The sequence below is a fragment of the Camellia sinensis genome, chromosome 13 (assembly GCF_055761805.1).
Source record: "Camellia sinensis isolate YWXY chromosome 13, ASM5576180v1, whole genome shotgun sequence".
Classification (NCBI taxonomy): Eukaryota; Viridiplantae; Streptophyta; class Magnoliopsida; order Ericales; family Theaceae; genus Camellia; species Camellia sinensis.
In genome coordinates, this window is record NC_138973.1 from 50,527,662 (window position 1) to 50,548,263 (window position 20,602).

The 20,602-nt window shown below is 38.1% G+C and overlaps 3 protein-coding genes across 14 annotated transcripts in view; 2 read left to right on the plus strand and 1 right to left on the minus strand.

Annotated features, from left to right (window-relative positions):
- The window catches only part of LOC114271328 (tRNA/rRNA methyltransferase (SpoU) family protein), a 40,313-nt gene extending 36,791 nt beyond the window's left edge, over positions 1-3,522 (plus strand). For 6 of the 9 annotated variants that reach the window (XR_003632296.2, XM_082902204.1, XM_082902205.1 and 3 more), the window contains 4 exons: positions 749-900; positions 998-1,068; positions 2,403-2,559; positions 2,811-3,522. Coding sequence is in view for 5 of the 9 variants with exons in the window: in XM_082902204.1 (XP_082758330.1) it covers positions 749-900; positions 998-1,068; positions 2,403-2,559; positions 2,811-2,975 (545 nt within the window). In the remaining 4 variants the exon portion in view is untranslated. The remainder of the gene's footprint in view (positions 1-748; positions 901-997; positions 1,069-2,402; positions 2,560-2,810) is intronic. The other 3 variants (XR_014348848.1, XR_014348849.1, XR_003632297.2) reach the window with 1 other exon arrangement.
- A 711-nt stretch (positions 3,523-4,233) lies between these two features.
- LOC114271331 (subtilisin-like protease SBT2.5) lies at positions 4,234-12,251 on the plus strand. The gene is made up of 9 exons (XM_082902212.1): positions 4,234-4,512; positions 4,656-4,806; positions 5,219-5,628; positions 8,936-9,031; positions 9,306-9,375; positions 9,519-9,801; positions 10,349-10,683; positions 10,953-11,220; positions 11,375-12,251. Exons 1-9 carry the CDS (start codon positions 4,364-4,366, stop codon positions 12,064-12,066), a joined length of 2,454 nt encoding a protein of 817 aa, XP_082758338.1. The 5' UTR covers positions 4,234-4,363; the 3' UTR covers positions 12,067-12,251.
- LOC114271330 (uncharacterized) lies at positions 9,787-17,665 on the minus strand. Of its 4 annotated transcripts, none has more exons than XM_082902210.1 (6): positions 17,223-17,665; positions 17,006-17,142; positions 16,650-16,922; positions 16,371-16,556; positions 16,063-16,119; positions 10,727-11,190 (listed from the first exon to the last, which is right to left on the minus strand). In XM_082902210.1, exons 2-5 carry the CDS (start codon positions 17,120-17,122, stop codon positions 16,063-16,065), a joined length of 633 nt encoding a protein of 210 aa, XP_082758336.1. In that variant the 5' UTR covers positions 17,123-17,142; positions 17,223-17,665; the 3' UTR covers positions 10,727-11,190. The 4 variants fall into 4 exon arrangements, with proteins under 4 accessions (XP_082758335.1, XP_028068752.2, XP_082758336.1 ...); XM_082902211.1 differs by having other exon boundaries at positions 17,247-17,542; XM_082902209.1 differs by lacking the exon at positions 10,727-11,190 and adding an exon at positions 9,787-9,894 and having other exon boundaries at positions 17,006-17,547.
- Positions 17,666-20,602: the final 2,937 nt, after the last annotated feature.

Below are 20,602 nucleotides of genomic sequence, written 5' to 3' on the forward strand. Positions count from 1 at the left end.
CATTTCACTCATCACCTAATAAGATATGTGGATGTTTGAAATTGTCTTTGTTTCCACGTGCATATTGTGTAAACAATATGCAAACTAAATAGATACCCTGTAAATTAGTGTTATAGGAGTGATGTCACTTGTTGACTCGAGCCATGGTAACTTAATATTAATCTTTCTCAAACCCATTAGCACGGTTCTTATTTTATCTTTTAGCTTCTTCCTAGTTGAATAGTTTGAAGAAAACTAGAGTAAATCTTCCTTTCTAGTTTCTTAAAGCTCTTCCTATGCTGAGTGAGGCTTGGGTAAACCAAAAAGCATACTTCATGATATAAGCATAACAAGTCAAAAGGACAGGGATGCAGTGCACAAAACTTTAAAGAAAGACTTGAGGAAGAGGACTTCTTGTTCTGCAGTCTATGAGACTGTAGACCCATTTACTTAAGTTTTTGAGCATCAAACAATCGGGATGTGGAAGCGTAACATAGGACCATATGACTGTATTTTGTTTTGCGTGTCTTCAACTTTTTATTCATTCCATTAATTTTTTATCTATTTAATTTTAATTTTTTTTTTTTTTTGTGAACACTGGGTTGAAGGAAATATTGCTAAGAAAACTGAACCTTTCTGTTTTATGAGTACTGGTTGCATCTGAATGTTTTTCATTTGATTATTCCATAATTCATGTACTAGGTTTTATTTTATTTTTCCATGGATGTTGTAAGAACTAAAATATGATTTGGTACTTGCATTGACACAGAAATGGAAAAGGAAGATCAGCTGTTTGATGAGTTGTTGCATTCAAGAAGTGTAGCTATGGAAAAGATAAGAGGAAATCGACAGCAGTTCATCCTTGTGGCATCTCTACTTGATCGTATACCCAACCTTGCTGGACTAGCACGAACATGTGAGGTATACCCAACCTTGCTGGACTTGCACTATTATTATCTAAAGTTTTTTGGCAGTTTGTTGCACATTTTATTTTTTATACCAATCATGCTTTCTGCAGGTGTTTAAAGCGGCTGGTTTAGCTGTTGCGGATGCAAATATAGTAAATGACAAGCAGTTCCAACTTATCAGGTTCTGTTAATAGCACTCGGCCGATTGCTTTTGTAATTATGCATGTTTAATACTTCTATTCAGTCTTGGAATGAGTACCACTTGCAGATGGTTGACTCATGTTAGCTTGCATAATGTCAGTAAGTAAATAAAAAAATTGGCTATGCCAGGGTTCGTGACATAATGATTGTTCTTATGGCTTTTGAGGTTTGGAAACCTGCTATATTAAGGTCCAGGGAGGGATTTCTCGTTTTGCATTTAAAAGGAGATAATACCTGATTTTTGGTGACCGCTCTTGTTAGATTTTCTTCAGGATTGAAAGTTTTAGAAATCTCTTTGGTTAATCTGATTAAGCGGTTGTTACAATTCCCTTCATATGTGAAGTGGGAACCATGTGAAGCGATTCTGCTAAACTGTCAGTCCACTCCATGCAATTGTGCTAAATTGTTGGTCTGACTACAATCAAGGTCAATGAAGTGTCATTGCAGATCGCTTTTAGTCTGGTCTATGGCTAAAAACTGTGGTTTCACTAAATATGCATTTTAGTTTGTTTTATATTTTCATGTCTGTCTCATTATCTTAAAATTCGTATCTGGAGATTTCTCTAGTAATTTAATATATAATGTTTCTGAAGCTGTTTACACTTAATTTAGTAATGACATAACCACTTTTATTTCCTGGTTTCTATGGTGTGCTCTTTAACAAAGAGATCAGCCTAAGAATGTGAAATCATTTCCCGTCTATGAAATGAGCATAATTGTGGTGTCTGTAATATGGTAGCTAATTGCATTAAAACCTAAGCTGTACTGAAGGTAAAATATAAATCCATTAAAAGAGTAACTTCTCTTTTAAAATTTTCAAATGTAATTCTAAATGAATTCATTGTCCCACATTTGTCTCCTCTCACTAGCTCAGCATCCACAATTAGCTGTACTGCAATGTTATTGCATTTCTCCTAGCCATGCGGTGATCATGGAACCAGCACATTAGGGCAGAGAAACCTTGGTTATCGTCAGTCCCATGTGGTCATGCACTTGGCACTTGTGTTTGCATACATATCGTCAAACTCTTGCTGGATCTTGAACTTAATAGAGTTATTGAGAGAATGGATGACATACCAGCAGCAACCAAGCAATATAATGGTGGTGAAGAGAATATATTCATGACCTATATGCTCAGTTTTCCATAGAAATATGAATTTGTAGAATTCTACTATATTGTATTTGAAAATAATTTTTATGTTGGCTAGATCAAGTTTCTTTGACATTTATTTGTACTTTTTAAGTTGTGGAGTAAGTTTCACTATATCCATAATAGTTTTCTATTTCTTGACAAGTTTTGTTTTGTCTTTCCAGTGTGACAGCTGACAAGTGGGTTCCCATTGTGGAAGTCCCAGTAAGTAATCTGAAAGTTTTCTTACAGAAAAAGAAGAGAGAGGGTTTTTCTATCTTGGGTTTGGAGCAAACTGCAAACAGTATACCTCTTGACCAGTATATCTTCCCTAAAAAGACGGTAAGTCATTATAGAGAGACTCAGAGCCATCAGTTTCTTGTATATCTTGTGGATGGAATTAGCATCCATTCTCTATGTTGCGGCACTTCATACATTAGCTTATGCATGATGGCATTAAATTCACATCTCACTGTGCTCATGTTGCCTTGTGCCTTTTCTTTATTGCATTTTGCAGCTTCTTGTATATTAGTGGAAGCATTGTACCAAACAATTTTGTAGAATTTATGGGTTTGCTTTCTTTGTTTCTACAGGTCCTGGTTCTGGGCCGTGAAAAGGAGGGTATACCAGCGGAGATAATCCATATTCTGGATGCCTGTATTGAGATCCCTCAGTTGGGAGTTGTTAGGTCGCTCAATGTTCATGTCAGTGGTGCCATTGCTCTCTGGGAGTATACTCGACAGCAGAGATCCGTATAGTGCTTCTGTTCTTTCACAAGCCTATATTTCAACGAAGGAAAGTAAATTATTATCCAGATGCTGGCACTGGAATCCCTCAGTTTAGAGTATACTCAACAACAAAAGGGATGGCTTTGTATTGTTAGAATGAGCTTATATTGAGTCCCCTCAGTTGGGAGTTGCTAGGTTATCAACAATGTTTGCGTCACTGTTGCCGATGCGCTCTGGAAGTATACACAACAAAGATCACTACACATTCTGCTCCGGGCACAGACTTACATTTCAACTGAATATGAGCAACACATTCTTGCTTCATTTTGTTTTTTGTTTTTTTATGCATCACAGAGAAGGCACTTGATTGCCTATGTAAGCACTGTAGAAGTGTACCCATTGTTGTGCCTCCTTAAATATTTGATGTAATCGGTCTTGTATTTTGCTTTCTTATTCTTCTCCCCACCCTTGTGGCCTCAACTTTTTTTTAATGTCGATTAAAAGAGAACCGGATGATAGTTGTTGAACATTATACATGGGAGTTGGATGATTTAAATGGGAAGTTATGGTTGAACTAGCTTGCTGTGCTTCTAGTAAACTTTCAATTCCCAAATTGATCTGCAATGGTGTTACTATAGCTAACTTTTGTGCCCTTTTCTTTGAAGAGGCGTCACTGTTAAGTGAAACAATGTGCTTTGCCACTTTTAATTTTATTTCATTTCACAACAAAATCATGCACTAGAGACCATTAAAACTATGCATGATTCAATTTCACCGCATGATAAATAGCATGACTTTAATGTTCTAATTTGGCTCATTTGTGCTGTCTTGCCCATTGGATCACATGGAAAGATGGCCGATTGGATTTAAATGCCAATCAAACCATTAAATCTTATGTTCTTACAGCAGCTGAACCAATTGAGTTGGGTAGACAGTAGATACCACTGACAAAAAGAAAAGAAAAGAAAAAATTAGAAGCAAAAAACAAGACAGAACAAAAAGCCGAGGATGAAGAAGTTGATGCTATTCTTTTTGCAAGAACTCAGTATATTTCATTTCTCCAAGGAGGTTGACCAATGCCAAATTCGCTTGCATACGCATGCATGTATGTGGTACGGTGTATCCCACCATCTACCACATTGAAATTTCACATCATCAAGGAGACATTTCCTGGGAGACCATTCAACACATACTGGGAAGGAGTGAGAGGGAGGCCATCCGCATGGATCCGGGTGGTTTGAGAACAAGTAAAACATGCAGGGTTGTATTGCATGATATGCTATGTATCTTCATGCTTTTGCTCCTCCACCTAGTCCCCCATAACCTTCACACTAACCCCACAAGAAGTTGTTCTTGAGTCAATTCTTATTCCCGTATAATAAAACTGAAAGAAAATCGCAATCACTATATGTCTTTGAATGTTGCTTCTCTTTGACAGTATCCATCACTTATCAATGCAAATGCAATCCATCTTTTTCTTGGTTCTCCTCGTCTCTTCCATCAATACATGGTTTCTCCAACTGATGGAAGCCAAGGTATTCGTGGTTCTAATGGAGGACAACCCCAGGTCTGATTTTACTTGCTTTCATGACTGCGGTTTTACACACAATCAAGTCAAGAACTACCATACACGTAGTTTTAGTTATTCTATCATAAGTGTATTCAATTCTTTCATTTTGGGTAATTGATTCAGCTGATCTTCATCTGCAGGAGTGACGAGGATGCTATGGTCTACAAAGAGAGGCTGATTAGTGGGCATGACATTTTCTTAGATTCTGTCCTGAAAAGAGGCTCATACATCAAGCTCTACAGCTACACTCATTTGCTCAATGGATTTGCAGTTCATATCACATCCGAAAAGGTAATCTATATACAAGAAAATTTTAGAAAAAAAAAAATGTAAGAACACAGAAACCAATCACAGAATTGGATACAACTATCTCATATGAAGTGAGTCTTATCTTTTTCTGGGTCTCACACCCACGTGAGAGAGTTGTGCCTTTCATTCTCTCACTTTTCTCTTTTTCAACAGTCTGTGGGTCCCACCCAATTCTGTGATAGTTTCTATGCAAGTAGAAGAACTTTTAGATGGAAGTCTACCACTCAATTGACAAAAGCAATCAGAGTACCAGTCCTAAAATCATTTATTGCCACTGATTTGGTCCTAAAACCTTTCATTTTCTGAATCCTGTGTTCATCAACTTCAATTATTAATGGAATTTCTGTGAAGTAAAACATGAGCTGGTTTGGAAAGTGATCAGATATTCTTTCAGGTTCTAGATACTATTCGGAATGCAAATGGAGTCAAAGCGATTCATGAAGATATCAAAATGAAGAAGTTTACTACGCATACGCCTGATTTTCTAGGAATCCCTACTGGTGTTTGGCCAACTTTAGGCGGAGCTGGGAATTCAGGGGAGGGAGTAGTGATAGGTTTCATTGACACTGGAATCAATCCAAACCATCCAAGTTTTACTAGCCGGTTCCCAGTTACTGGTAACAGTACACTTTTCAAAAGTAGTAAATTCAAAGGGAAATGCAACATCGGCGAGCAGTTTCCTTCAACAGCATGCAATGGTAAGATAGTAGGGGCACATTATTTTGCACGAGCTGCAATTGTTAACGGTGAATTTAATGCCACGCGCGATTATGCATCCCCCTTTGATGCTGATGGTCACGGAAGGCAAGTAATAGTGAACCAAATTATAGAAGTTCAACTTGTTATCTTTGCATTACTGGTATTGTAAGAATTTATGTATTATTGATTGATGTTGTTACTAGATTGATTGATTACAATTCCTATACAATCTATATATAGAAGAAAATGTGGTAGTAGGTGTAGTGGAGGTGATAGTGGGTTAGGTGAAGTGGAGTGTGTGGTGAAGTGGAGGTAGGTGAAGTGGAGTGTGTAGTGGAGTAGGTGAAGGTAAAGATGGGAAATTCTAACAGCCCCCCGCAAACTCAAGGAGGAGAGAAACTAACCAACTTGAGTTTGGAGAGAGTAACAAAACAAGAAAATACATAAAAATAAAAAAGGATAGGAGACACGGTATGGTCGTGTCAGACCGTTGGTGAAGACACTGTATGGGGTGTCATAACGTTGTAGAGGACACTGTATGGTGGTGTCAGACCAATGTAGAAGACAGTTTATGGGGTCATGTCGGACCGTTGTAGAAGACAGTTTATGGGGTCATGTCGGACCGTTGTAGAAGACAATGTTGTGACAGTTTACGGAGTCTTGCTGGACCCTTGTAGAAACTAACCGGAATCAATGTCGGGACAGTTTACAGAGTCTTGTCGGACCCATAAAGGAGCTAACCGGAATCAATGTCGGGACAGTTTACAGAGTCTTGTCGGACCCATAAAGGAGCTAACCGGAATCAATGTCGGGACAGTTTACAGAGTCTTGTCGGACCCCTAAAAAATACACTGTATGATGGTGTATATAGGCTGCCCAAATATATAGATATATGGATATATATAGTGAGCCCTCAAAAGTCGCGCCCTCAAAAGGCGCGCCCACTTTATCAAAAGATGTGCCATGAAAAGGCGTGCCAGTTTGTCGGGCGTCAAGAGGCGCGCGATGCGCGTGGCTGCCTCGGCTATAAGACAGAGGCTGAGGCTGAGGCAAAAACACCTGTGAGAGATATTCTGAGAGAGATTTCTGAGAGAGATTCTGGATAACACTCTGTTGCCCAGAAAATGGCTTCGTCTTCGTCTTCCCGTGGACTGCTCACCCTCTTTCCCGACCTCAACGAGTCAACGAGAGAGAGAACTGGTGCGGTGGCACTGGAAACTCAACCAAGCGCCCCGGAGTTTGCTCCGTTGAACTTTCCGATGCGGTCGGTGGAGCAAAGAATGGCAGTGCAGTCGGATGTGGAGGCCAATCAGTATACTCTGAAGTCATGCGTGGAAACCATGACGGCGGTCACAAATTTGTCGAACCGGCTGCAGAGTAGGACAAATGAGGTGCAGCATTTAAACTCCCAGCTGGCTCTGCTCCAACGCATGTATAAGGATGCGCGAGCAGAGATCAGTGTGCTGAAAGCAGAAAATAAGGAGCTGAAGCGGAAGGCCACCGTGATGTTCCGATTTGGAGGGCCGCCATATGCTGCAGTGGAGGAGTATGGTGGAGTGATCGTGCCCAGTGGAGCGGGAAACACGGAGGCAACACCGTCAAGGGCCGTCCAGGACGGAGGCAAGAAGAAGAGATCGGCGGCAGAGTAGGTCGGTGGGTGGCCGTCTGCAGAAAAGAAAACAAAGCTGTTGTTGTTGTGATGTTTTTTTTTTTTTTTTTTTTTTTTTTTTTTTTTTTTGTAAAATGTGGATCGGGGTTGATCCCTGAGATGAATAAAATATGGTTTGGTGTGCAAAGCTATATGGTATGAATGGAATTGAAAAAAAGATTAAAAATAATGTGAAAGAAAAATAAAGAAAGAAATAATAAAAATATAATTGAAATCAAAAAGGAAAGATGGGAAAAATAAGGAAAGTGGTTTGGAGAAAATAAATAAAAATAATGGAGTTTGAAAGCAAACGGAGGAGAGATGATGATGTTTTTGTTTTTTTTTTTTTTTGTTTTTTGTTTTTTTTGTATTTTTTTTTATGTTATTTATTTATTTTTATTTTTTTTTGTATTTTTTATTTTATTATTATTATTATTATTATTATTATTATTTTTTTTTGAAGTGGTTTCGCAAAACCCGAAAGAGTAGCTGGTAGATATATGAGATATCTAATATATATATAGATCTATTATATATCGAGTATATATATTTAATACTATATTATATATCTAGTATATATATATATATATTATATATCGAAATGTCTGAGGCAACAGCACATGGATGAAGAGGTGGAGGAAAAATATTAAAAAGGTTTGGCCTGGTGGAGAGAAAAGCTGGTGCGGTGTAATGCGCTCTTTCGAAAAAAAAAATATAATAATAATAAGAATAATAATAATAAAAAAACAAATGGGACAACTTGTGAGTGTGGAGAATTATTAATTTAGAGGATGGTGGAGGGGCAGCATGATGATTATGTGTTTGCACTGGAACTTGAACACAGTGGAGGTACAACAAGGAAGACACCGAACTTGTCATCCTGTTCAAGTGGTTTAAGTGCTTCTGGACCTCAAGCTTCTGCCTGGAAACAGGCAACCTACCGGCACAAGATAGCGAGATCAGACCACAAAAGAAGACGAAGAAGAAGCAACCCGCTGTTAGTCCCACCCTTCTGCTAGACGGGCCACTGCTAGAAAGAAACTCAGAACTCATTCAAATCCGAGTCCACCGTTACCACGCCCACAACACACACAAACAAGACAGTAACTGCTAAAGACCACGGAGCGATGGCAATAACTGCTAAAGACCCTTTAGCAGTGAAAAATGAAGAAGAAAAGGAGGTTGGCCATCACCACCATAGCTGGGCGATGATGATGGAAGAAGGGTAGCTGCCGAAGCTACTGTTGCCGACTCGGTGACGCTGATGGGTGGGTCTGTGAATTGATTGAGTGATGATCATGGTAGTGTGTTTCAGTGAGGTGCCGAGAGAGAGAGGGAGGTTTGAATTGGTTGAGATCCGGCGGGCGGTCAAGGCAAGGTTGCCGCCCGCCGGAAGGCGAAGAATACCAAGATCTTTAACCTTGCTCTGATACCATGTAATAATTTATGTATTATTGATTGATGTTGTTACTAGATTGATTGATTACAATTCCTATACAATCTATATATAGAAGAAAATGTGGTAGTAGGTGTAGTGGAGGTGATAGTGGGTTAGGTGAAGTGGAGTGTGTGGTGAAGTGGAGGTAGGTGAAGTGGAGTGTGTAGTGGAGTAGGTGAAGGTAAAGATGGGAAATTCTAACAGGTATCTTGATTGCTAATACGTGACAACACTACTCAACACTATTTTCGCCAAGTTTATGGTTTAATATCTTCATTATGCTAACTCACTGTTTAGATGTGTTTTATATTTGTGAAATTTGACAGCCATACAGCTTCAACAGCTGCTGGAAACCACCTCATCCCAGTGGTCACTAATAACTTCAACTATGGATATGCAAGTGGCATGGCTCCAGCAGCTAGGTAAGTTAAAAAACCTTTTTGTTTGGTTTTGTTTTTAAAATCTTTTTTTGAACAATTTTTTTTTTATTTAAAAAAAGTCATAATTTTTGTATGATTTTCTCTTTTAGGAGAAAATATATTTTTCGTATTTATTTTTGCAAAATTTCCATGGTAATGAAGCTTCTTTTCGTAGATAATCTGTAAAAATGCAATATTTAGTACAGTAATAGGATATTGTTCTTCTCATTCAACAATCTTGTGTATCTTTCTAACTTTTAATCACTTGTTTCAATAGGATTTCGGTGTATAAAGCTCTCTATCCGTTTGGAGGTTACATGTCTGATGTTGTAGCTGCAGTTGATCAGGTAGGGAGAACTGGACAATTGGGCAATGCAAAATACTATTTCCGAAAAATTTGTTAAGGCATTTTAATACCCGGGTATTAATTCTGTAAAATGTAAACATAACCAACCATTGACTTATGTAGTGGGGCATTTGTTCAACTTAGGCAGTGGAAGATGGAGTTGATATACTAAGCCTCTCAATAGGGCCATCTAGCGTGCCTCCTGGGCCTTCTGCTTTCCTTAATTTGCTAGAAATGGTTCTTCTATTTGCTACAAAAGCTGGTGTGTTTGTGGTGCAAGCTGCTGGTAATGGTGGTCCTTCTTCTAGTTCAATTCTCTCCTTTAGTCCGTGGATTACAAGTGTTGCTGCCTGTATCACTGACCGTAAATACAATAACTCAATCCAGTTAGGCAATGGACAAAGATTCACCGGTGCTGGCCTTGCACGTAAGCTTAATCACTTCATGCTCAATCCTTCGTAATCTTCTGTATACTTATTGCTTAAATATTTCCTTCTAGCTTCGCTATGGCTCCATTTGACTAGAAAGAAAAAAATGGTGGATAGTGAAAATGAAAGAAAGTGAAGAGAAAGAAAAGAAATGGAAATGAAAACATAAAATTTTGCAAGAGAGAACAATTAAAACTTCTAATTATAAGTAATCACTTTTATAATCAAATTTAAAATTTCTTGTATTTTCTTGTGTTTTTTTTACAAGAAACTAAAAGTTTAGTTAGCTATGGTTTGTACAAGAAAGTTTTTTTTACTATGGATTGTACATGAAAGTTTTTTTTTACTATGGATTGTACAAGAAAATAATTTTTTTTGTAACTTCCACCACTTTCATGCTATAAACAAGCTCTAGAAAAAGTGTGATTGTTTTCCATTTCCCTCACTTTCCATCACTTTTATACTAACCAGACATAGCCTATAGGAAAGGAACATTTCTTTCTAGACATCTAGTAAATTGCCCATTTTTGCGCCTTTATTTTACAGCTCCAACAACCGGAGAAATACTTTTTCCAATTGCTGCTGCAGCTGATGTCAGTCAAAGGAACACGACGGCTGGTCTCCTGACAATCGAGAGCTGTCAAAATGCAGAGCCTTTTGTCCCATCCTTGGTTCGTGGGAAGCTAATCATTTGCACGTATACCTTTGATTTTGATTTTGAGAGTGCAAGTATTGCCACTGTTGCAGACACGATACATAAAGTTGGGGCTGCTGGTTTCATACTCACAATCGATCCTGATATAGGTTCCGAGCAGATCAAGGGTACCATGTTGACCCTACGAGTCCCTGGCATCGTCCTAAACAATATGCAATCTTCTGCGGTATAGCACACAATCATGTGGTTTCAATATGGCACATAATATTAACACTGTTAATTTTCAGTTTACCATGAAAATCATCATGATCAAAGTTCTCAGAAAAATTTGCATTGTCTGACAGCATGCTGAAACTGAATTTAGGCATAGCCTTTATTCATTACACTAAACATTTCAATAATTCACAAAATGAATTCCATGTTGTTTAATTATTTCTAATGAGCTCTTAGGTCCCAATTTTTTAGGAATTGGCATCTGTGTTTCTGATTACGCAGGCATTATGGGAGTATTACAATATGAATACAATTAGGAGCAGGAGTGGAAGAGCGGTAGTCTTCACTGCGACAGCAAGGATTTTGGATGGAAGACGAGCAATTTATACAAGGGAGGCTCCAGTTGTGGCATCATATTCATCAAGAGGTCCTGATGTAAACAATGCTCTTTTACAAACGGCTGATGTCCTCAAACCAAACATCATGGCTCCAGGCTCCTCAATATGGGCTGCTTGGAGTCCTAACAGTGAAGGAGACCATTACATCAAAGGTAAAACCAACAACAGCCTTCATTTCAATATTATTTTCCCATTGACAAATAAAGTGAACTTTAGGAAGTTATGTTTCTATTCCAAAAATTGAATGTTTGTGTTTGTAATTTGATATGCCTAGTTTGTACATTGTGTGTTCTTTCAACCAAACAGGGCAAGAGTTTGCACTAGTGTCTGGAACAAGCATGGCCACCCCACATATTGCTGGTGTTGCTGCTTTGATAAAGCAAAAACACCCCCATTGGAATCCTTCTGCCATTACATCAGCAATGATGACAACTGCTGATGTAACTGATCCATTTGGGGCTCCCATTCTCGCCCAACAAACCAACCAACTAACTCCTGGAACCCCATTTGATTTTGGGTCCGGTTCCATCAACCCTTCTCGTGCCATTGATCCAGGATTGGTGTTCAACACCTATTTCAACCAGTACATGCAATTTCTCTGCGATGTGCCAGGAGTCGATGACATGTCTGTGAGGAGAGCAGTTGGCGTTGGGTGCCCAAGTAAGAGGAAGGCATGGTGCTCAGATCTGAACACAGCGAGCGTGACAGTTTCAAGTTTGGTGGGGTCGAGGAAGGTGATTCGGAAGGTGACAAATGTAGGGGATGAGGCTGAGAAGTACAAAGTGGTGGTAAAGGAACCATTGGGAGTTAAAGTTAGTGTAGTTCCTAAAGTTTTTAAGATTAGTGTCAATGCTTCGAGGAATCTCAACCTTGTCTTGGAGGCAACTAAGGTAACCAATGCTTACACATTTGGGGAAATGGTATTGGAGGGAGATAGTAGGAAGCATGTTGTTAGAGTTCCCATAGCTGTTTATGTGAGCAGCTCTATTGGGTCTTGACTCTTGATTAGGGCTTCTTTTTTCTTTTTTTTTTTGGGTCGGGGAAGGAGGATTGTAGGACCCGGCCTGAACCCGGGCGTTGAGCTTAGCTGATCCCCAAGGGTCTTGATTTAGTTAAACTCAAAATAATGTGAGATGAATCCTCATAAGTTGAACTTTTTCATATCATAAAATTTTCTCCAATATAATGTGGCTATCATTGATTTCATTTTAAGCATGGGAATTTACACCATTAAAAAAAAAATTCCGATAACATTGATCATATTCTCTATAAAAACAGAAAATGATCGTGATCATGCTCATCAAATAGAAAAATCAATGGCTTAGAAACTTAGTCCAAGCTGTGCTTTGGGAAAAGAAAAGAAAAAGGAAAATAAGGGAACTCTACTCTTCTTTCCATTTATGAAGTTATGATGTAAACCATTACCATGGTTTACATATGATATTGCAGCCATCATCAATGAAGCATTTACCTAAAGGGAACTCTACTCTTCTTTCCATTTATGAAGTCATGATGTAAACCATTACCATGGTTTACATATTGTTAATGTAAATGTAAATCACCTACTACACTCCACCAAACCTACCTCCACCACTCACTCCTATCACCTACTACACTCCACCAAACCTACCTCCACCACTCACTCCTCACCTACCTCCACCACTCACTGCTCACCTACTCCAGAATCATCTCCTATATAATAGGAATTCTTGTACAAAATCAATACAACAAATCTTGTAATACATCAATCAATTAATAATACATAAATTCTTACATGGTATCAGAGCAAGGTTAAGACCTTAGTGCTTCCGCTTCACCGGCGGGCGGCAGCCTCGCCTTGGCCGTCCGCCGGACAAATCCAAATTTTCTAATTCTCTCTCTCTTCCGGCGAAAACCGACAAACAAACAAGATGCTGGCTCTTTCTCTCTCCTCTCCACGGCACTTCTCTCTCTTCAAAACCAAGTACGGCAAGTCCTATGCTACGCAGGAGGAGCACGATTACAGACTTGTGGTCTTCAAGTCTAACCTCCGCCGAGCCAAGCGCCTCCAGATTCTCGACCCCTCCGCCGTACACGGCGTCACAAAGTTCTCCGACCTTACTCCGGCAGAGTTCCGACATAAATTTCTAGGTCTGAAGCGGCCTCTCAAGCACCCGTCCGACGCTCAGAAAGTCCCATTTCTCCGGCGAGAATTTTATGTGCGAATTGATACTGGAAGTGACGTCTTGTGGGTCAATTGCAATGCCTGCAAGATGCAACTTCATCATCTGAAACAGACCACCGTCACCATGTTCACCACCATGGCAAACCGTCCTTTCTTCTCCGCTTCCCTTGCAGACACGGGTGCCTCCATTGTCGACCTTCCTTTCCCGGAGAACATCAACGGATTACCTGCCGAAGTTGAGAGCACCGATGAACTCCCTTCCATGTCCCTCTTCGTGCCATTCGCCAACGCCACGAAACTTATGCAACCCGACTTCGAACAAGCTCTGGAGTTTCTCCCCACTGTCACCTGCCTCATATCTGATGGCTTCCTCGGTTGGACCCTTGAATCAGCATCCAAGTTTGGCATTCCGCGGCTTGCCTTTTACGGGTGGAGCTACTACTCCATGTGTGTGTCCCAAGACGTGGCTGTCCATGTGTGTGTCCCATTCTTCTTTCTTGATTCCCTCTCCCACTTTTTTTTTTTTTTTATATATATCTATTATCTCCCTTTTTATTATACTATAATATTTCTTTTATTTTAATATATGCCTATTATACTATATTCACTACAGCACCCACGTCCACTTCTGCAATTCACCCACAGCCTCCACCCACCAAAGCCATCATCATGTTCTTATCTCCTTTCACTTTATTCCTTTATTTATTTATTTATTATTATTATTTTTTTTATTATACTATAATATATATATATTTTTTTGATTTGCATCTCAATGGCTTGTTCCCCCACACTATTATACTATATTCTATTATTATTATTATTATTATTAAAAAAAAAAAAAAAAAAAAAAAAAAAAAAAAAAAACCATTGCCGGTTTTCACAACACCGTGGGTCACGAAACCTTGTTTTCATTATTCTTTCTTTGCCCATAAAAAAAAAAAAAAAACAAAAAAAAAAAAAAAAACAGCAGAAGAAGAAGAACTGCACACCACACTCATTTTATTCCTGTTGGGGCTCACCCCGATCACCATTTTACAAAAAAAAAAAAAAAAAAAAAAAAAAAAAAAAAAAAAAAAAAAAAACAAGACACACAAACCAAAACCAAACACCCACATCCACCGTGGGATTTTTCTTCTCTACTCTGCTGCAGGTCTCTTCTTCTTGCCTCCGTCCTGAGCAGCCCTTGACGGTGTTGCCTCCGTGTTTCCTTGTCCACCGAGCACGTTCACTCCCCCAAACTCTTCCACTGCAGCATATGGCGGACCTCCAAATCGGAACATCACGGTGGCCTTCCGCTTCAGCTCCTTGTTTTCTGCCCTTAGCACGCTCATCTCTGCTCGCGCATCCTTATACATGCGTTGGAGCAGAGCCAGCTGGGAGTTTAACTGCTGCACCTCATTTGTCCTACTCTGTAGCCGGTGCGACAGATTTGTGACCGCCGTCATGGACTCCACACATGCCTTCAACGTATACTGATTGGCCTCCACATCCGTTTGCATTGCCATTTTTTGCTCCACCGACTGCATCGGAAAATTCAACGGAGCAAACCCAGTGTTGTTTGGTTGAGGTTCCCGGGACACCGCACCAGTTCTCTCTCCTGTAGACTCGTTGAGGTCGGGAAAGAGGGTAAGCAGCCCGCGGGAAGACGAAGCCATTTTTTCTGGGCAACAGAGTGTTATAGAGAGTGTTACAGAGTATCTTCTCAGCAAAACCTTCTCAGCAAAACGAAGAGTTTTTCAGAGGATTTTCGCCAATTGTTTGTCTTCGCCTCTGCCTCAGCTCTGTCTTGGTTAAATAGCCGAGGCAGCCACGCGCATCGCGCGCCTCTTCTCGCCGACAAACAGGCACGCCTTTTGATGCATTCGGGCACGCCTTTTGATAGCACGCCTTTTGAGGGTGCGGGCACACCTTTTGAGGGCACGACTTTTGAGGGCTCGATATCTACATCCATGTATATTTTTTTTTTGGGCAGCCTATATACACACTCATACAGTGTCTTTTACACCGGTCAGCTTTATCAATCCCTTTGTTTCAACCTCAAATAGGTTTCTATCTTCACACCTATTTGAGTTTGAGGGGGGGTTATACCAGTATCATGTATCATGTTCAAGTCACCCCATGGCGCACTCCCTAAGTCGCCCCCTTGGTGCACCACCACAAGCTTCTACAACGGTCCGACATGACCCCGTAAACTGTCTTCTACACCGGTCCGACATGACCCCATAAACTGTCCCGACATTGATTCCGGTCAGCTTCTACATCGGTCCGACATGACCCCATAAACTGTTTTCTCCAACGGTCCGACATGACCCCGTAAACTGTCCTGCTACAACGGTCCGACATGACCCCATAAACTGTCTTCTACATCGGTCTGACACGACCACACAGTGTCTGCTACAACGGTCCGACATGACCCCGTAAACTGTCTGCTACAACGGTCTGACACGACCATACCGTGTCTCCTATCCTGTTTTATTTTTCAGTTTATTTTTTCTGTTTTGTTCCTCTCTCCAAACTCAAGTTGGCTAGTACCTATCCTCCTTGAGTTTGAGGGGGGCTGTTAATGTAAATGTAAATCACCTACTACACTCCACCAAACCTACCTCCACCACTCACTCCTATCACCTACTACACTCCACCAAACCTACCTCCACCACTCACTCCTCACCTACCTCCACCACTCACTGCTCACCTACTCCAGAATCATCTCCTATATAATAGGAATTCTTGTACAAAATCAATACAACAAATCTTGTAATACATCAATCAATTAATAATACATAAATTCTTACACATATGATATTGTAGCCATCATCAATGAAGCATTTACCTATGATTTTGCAATGCTGCAAGTAGTTTTCAAAGGAATCCCCCTTTTCTTTTGCACCTGCAAAGAATTTTCAAGTTTTAGTCTCATAGTGTAAAAAACTTCAAAATTATGTGTTTTACATTACAAGAACAGGAAAATATGAAATAAATAGGAAATAGAGAAACTAATTGTAAATCAGTAGAGTGCAAGTGAGAGCTGGGCTCCAGAGAGAGTCCTCACTTACACCGAAATACAGTTCTGATTTGCAATTCACAATTACTTTCTTTATTTTCCATTTATTTGATAAAAGGGGACACTTCTTATCATACCTGAAAGCTCTTCATAATAGATTTCATTTTAATGGCTGTTGAATCATCAGTTCTCTTCTTTTTCTTCCTTTTTTTCTTAGCTTGGAAAGACCTGAGAAAACTCGGAATCACTAGTTTCAAGTTGCCCAAACAACTTGGAAGCCTAGTCACTTTTGAGCCTTTTGTCTTGCCTCCAACTCCGATGATCTATCAAAGCATATCTTCATTATTTACAACTATATTATGTTGTACATAGAAAAGTGTTCAAAATTTAAAATACGTGAAGTAGATTCATTCTACCTGTATCATAGGTTGGTTGTTGGGTTCGGAAGGAACTGGCTTTGGATGTAATAAGGGTGTGGATGGTCCTGATTGAGCAGATGCTCGAAGGCGTCTTGAATAATCAAGAAGATCAGCTCTCCTATTGTATCCCCCACCATTAGCACCATGCTTTGGCTGATGAAGATAGTGGTGGTGGCTATCGCGATGGTGGTTATTTGATGACAACCTTCTCTTCCTTGGTGTCTCCACATACACAGCCACTAACACAGCTTTCTCTTTGCAGAATGTACCCTGGAATTCAAGTTTTAGAACCATTCTTATCAGTTTAAGTCATCACTTAGAGACAACTCACAGAGAGAGGAGATGTAACCTACCATGTTGGTTGGCATGTTGAGAGAGAGAGAGAGAGAGAGAGAGAGAGAAAGGGAGGGAGGGAGAAAATATATATAAAGGATTGTGCTGACCAATAGACAATGCTGGCATGAATGCATAGGTTGGACCGATACCGAACCTGTTGATTATGTAAGTATAGTTCCAAACATGAAATTCCAAAATATGATTTAAAAAAAGAGATGCAACAATGAATCTCACATAAAAGAGACTATAAAACTGTACACTGATTTTGTTGTATTGACCTACTCCAACTCTCTCATGCTTATTCAATTTTTGTACCCATCTCCCCACACATTGATCTCACCACCCTCCACTTGGGACGATTTAGGGGATGTTTTCTCTACTTAAAGAAGACTCAACCCAACCGATATTTTGATAGTTGGATAATCTTATTAAAGTGTTTGGATAATTCAGGAATTAGAAGTGGAAACAAAAATTATTTCATGCAAGTGTTTTGTTTCACATTTTCAGATATAGGAATGTGGGAAGTATTCCTTCTTAATTTAGGAAACTAAACTGAAATGATAAATCAGGAATCACATTCCTATTTAAACTGCATCCAAACGGTGAAATCATAGAATTCGGAATCACATTCACATTCACTTCAAGATTATTGTCATTTGAACGTAATCTTGCAGGTCATCTTCATTTTCTACCTGCAAAGCTTAACCTAAATGCCAAAAGGGGTTTTGATTTTTTTTCAAGAAATGATAACAGCAAGGTGTTACCAAATTTTGAAAAGGGCCCAACGCCAACTATGTACTTTTTTTTGTTCCATAAGCTTTAATAATCCACCTTTGATCTTGGCCTCAATTTCATTAGCACAGTTTGGGATTGGTATATTACATTACATGATGCATGGTTGTGCCAACTCTTTAATGTTCACATTGTAGTCCAAACATTGCATTCGAATAAGGTATTATGTGTTCATAGCATGGCATTTTAGAAGAGTCTCTTTCTTGTTGGATGTCTCACATTTGCTTTTTCTCCCAAGATATGGTGAGAGGACCCCATTGGGCATAGGATCCCCTTCCCAAAATCTTTGTTCTAAGTCTCTAACGCTTAAAAAATATATGGTGATCTTGAAATAAATACATGTGATGTTCTAACATGATTTTTATTAGTTCAAACAGTAAGACTCACTACTTTTTGGTTGATACTATTAAACAAATTTTGAGTCATACACTTATACTTTGAAATTTGTGTATTTTGAAATTCTTATCATATTGTGCAATTGGAAGTGCATTAGTAGGAATAAAGATTATTTTAAGCACAAACTATTCATAAGCTTCATATTGTTACAATTTAATAGAGGTCTAATCCCGAGTACTGATAGCGTGTGTCAATAAATTTTAAAAATTAAAGATTCAAAATTGTCCACCCACTCACAAAAATTCATTGACCCATCAACTATTGGGTTGGACTTTTTGGTTGACTTTACATTTGGATTGTGAATGGTGATCAAGTGTTATTTTTAAGCCCACACATCCAAACTAAGCCCATTCATCCTTAGGCATGTAGATCCTGGAGCTTGTGTAGGTCAATTTTTCAGACTCAAATTTCCAGCTTAAACTATCCCAAAAGAAGTGCAAAATGTTATTTATATAGGAAGATGATTTTGAAGATGACCACTGAACCCTATTTAGAAAAGTATGCGCCCAAACTATAGAAATCACTTGGAATACTTAAGTAGAGCATCTAACACTTTCTCAGAGTTTTTTTTGCAGTCACTATAAATTATACCATTATTACATTATTAAACTAAGGAAAGAAGAATAGTTTTCATACCTTTGTAATCAGAAATTAAACTAAAAATTATACCATTATTACATTATTAAACTAAAAAATTTTACAATTTTGAAAAAAAAAAAATGCTTATAATATTTGCAATCTTTTCACTATATTCGCAACTTAATTTTTATTTCTTCATTTAGAAATTAAAGTTAAAAAGAAAAAAGAAAAATTATGTGATCCATAATAAAATAAGCTTTATGTTTTTAATTTTGTCAATTTAAACTCTAATATTTTAATTTATTTTTAATATAAATCATGTGTTATTTTTGTTAAGCAAAATAAAAAAATAGTATTTTAATAATTAAACTCAATGAAAAAGATATTTTAAACATTTTATGTGCATTTACATTGAGTTTAATGATAAAAATATATATATTTTTTTTATCAATTTTATTTAATAAAAATAGATAAATAATTTATATTAAAATATATTAAATGATTAAAGTTTAAATCTATAAAATTTAAAAATTTGAAAATTATTTTGTTAATCGATATAGCCAAAAATGTTTTGAACAAAAAAAACTCAAAGAAAAGTGTCTCATTTTCTGAGTAATTTATTGCATACACGATTGTAACTGATGAATTATTAATTTCTCAATTTATTATTTATTACATGCACAGGTATATAAGACAAAACTATTTTGGTCCATACAAATAAAGTAGATGTAACCGATCGATCTGCTTCGTTGACTTTGCCAACCCATCATAAATTTTTTAAGGATAAATCACACTCACACCCTTCGAGGTTGTCTTTAATACAAATACTCATGTTATGTTCTAAAAATTACATTTTCCTCCTTAAAGTTTAAATTTTCATTATAATTTAATCATTTCGATGGTCAACCGTTAAGTCAGCTAACGGAAAAAACTAATATAAGAAATTAATTTTTTTAAATACTTATTTTATCTTTGTTTGCATATATAAAATTGACAAACAATTTACCATTTAGGAAAATTTTATATGCCCCAGTTGTAGTCTTTGGTGACAACCTATTATGATATTAGTTATAACTATTGATTATAACATTATTTTGGTTATGATTCAAAAGGTATTTGGTTACACCTTATGCGGTGTTTAGTTATAACTATTTTTTTTGTTATGATTGAAAATGATCTAATTATAATATTTGTGATAATTAACTTCACAAAAGCTTGTGTACCATAACACTGCCTGAACATCTACATATATATATGAGCAGTGAGCTAAAGCCTAGTGAATAACACAATGCGTAAAGGGGTTAAGAATAAATGTCCTTACAGTAATAAAAACAGTTCATTAATTCAGTATATCGGTCATTCAGTCATATGTGGTACATCCATTAGCATAACAGTGCAGTAAACAGTAGGTCTTAAAAGACCGAACAGTAAATGATGGCCATCTATTAATAAACAGTAGTGGTTCCAACAAGGGAACCGACAGAGATCTCTGTAACAGTAAACAGTAAACAATAGTTGCTAAGGATGTCACAGTACAGTTCAGAATATAGGACATATATTCATTCAATCAACAGTATCAGTTCAGAAAGCAGTACAGTTCAATTGTTCAGAAGATAATCATTTTGAACATATCTTTACACAGTTGTTACTCACAGAGTTCTGGGCTACAGTAAAGCTAGAGCGCGTCCCCAGTCGCCAACCCTACACAGTGACAGATTGAACATACACTAAGTTACACAGTTGGGAAATAATAACTTAATCCCTAATTGCCTCGGTGTGTTCTACATCTATATCCTCATTAAGATGCCTTAAACTAGGCCTAAGAATGTCAAGGATGAGATGAGGAT

Bases quoted from the DNA above. Each gene is read 5' to 3' on its own strand.
- LOC114271331 (XM_082902212.1), top strand. From the start codon at position 4,364: ATGTTGCTTCTCTTTGACAGTATCCATCACTTATCAATGCAAATGCAA. The intron at 4,807-5,218 runs GTAATCTATATA...ATATTCTTTCAG, and splicing joins TTCATATCACATCCGAAAAG to GTTCTAGATACTATTCGGAA. The intron at 9,802-10,348 runs GTAAGCTTAATC...TTTATTTTACAG, and splicing joins CACCGGTGCTGGCCTTGCAC to CTCCAACAACCGGAGAAATA.
- LOC114271330 (XM_082902209.1), bottom strand. From the start codon at position 17,122: ATGCATTCATGCCAGCATTGTCTATTGGTCAGCACAATCCTTTATATA. The intron at 16,923-17,005 runs GTAGGTTACATC...CTTGAATTCCAG, and splicing joins TCAACATGCCAACCAACATG to GGTACATTCTGCAAAGAGAA. The intron at 16,557-16,649 runs GTAGAATGAATC...ATGCTTTGATAG, and splicing joins ACAACCAACCTATGATACAG to ATCATCGGAGTTGGAGGCAA.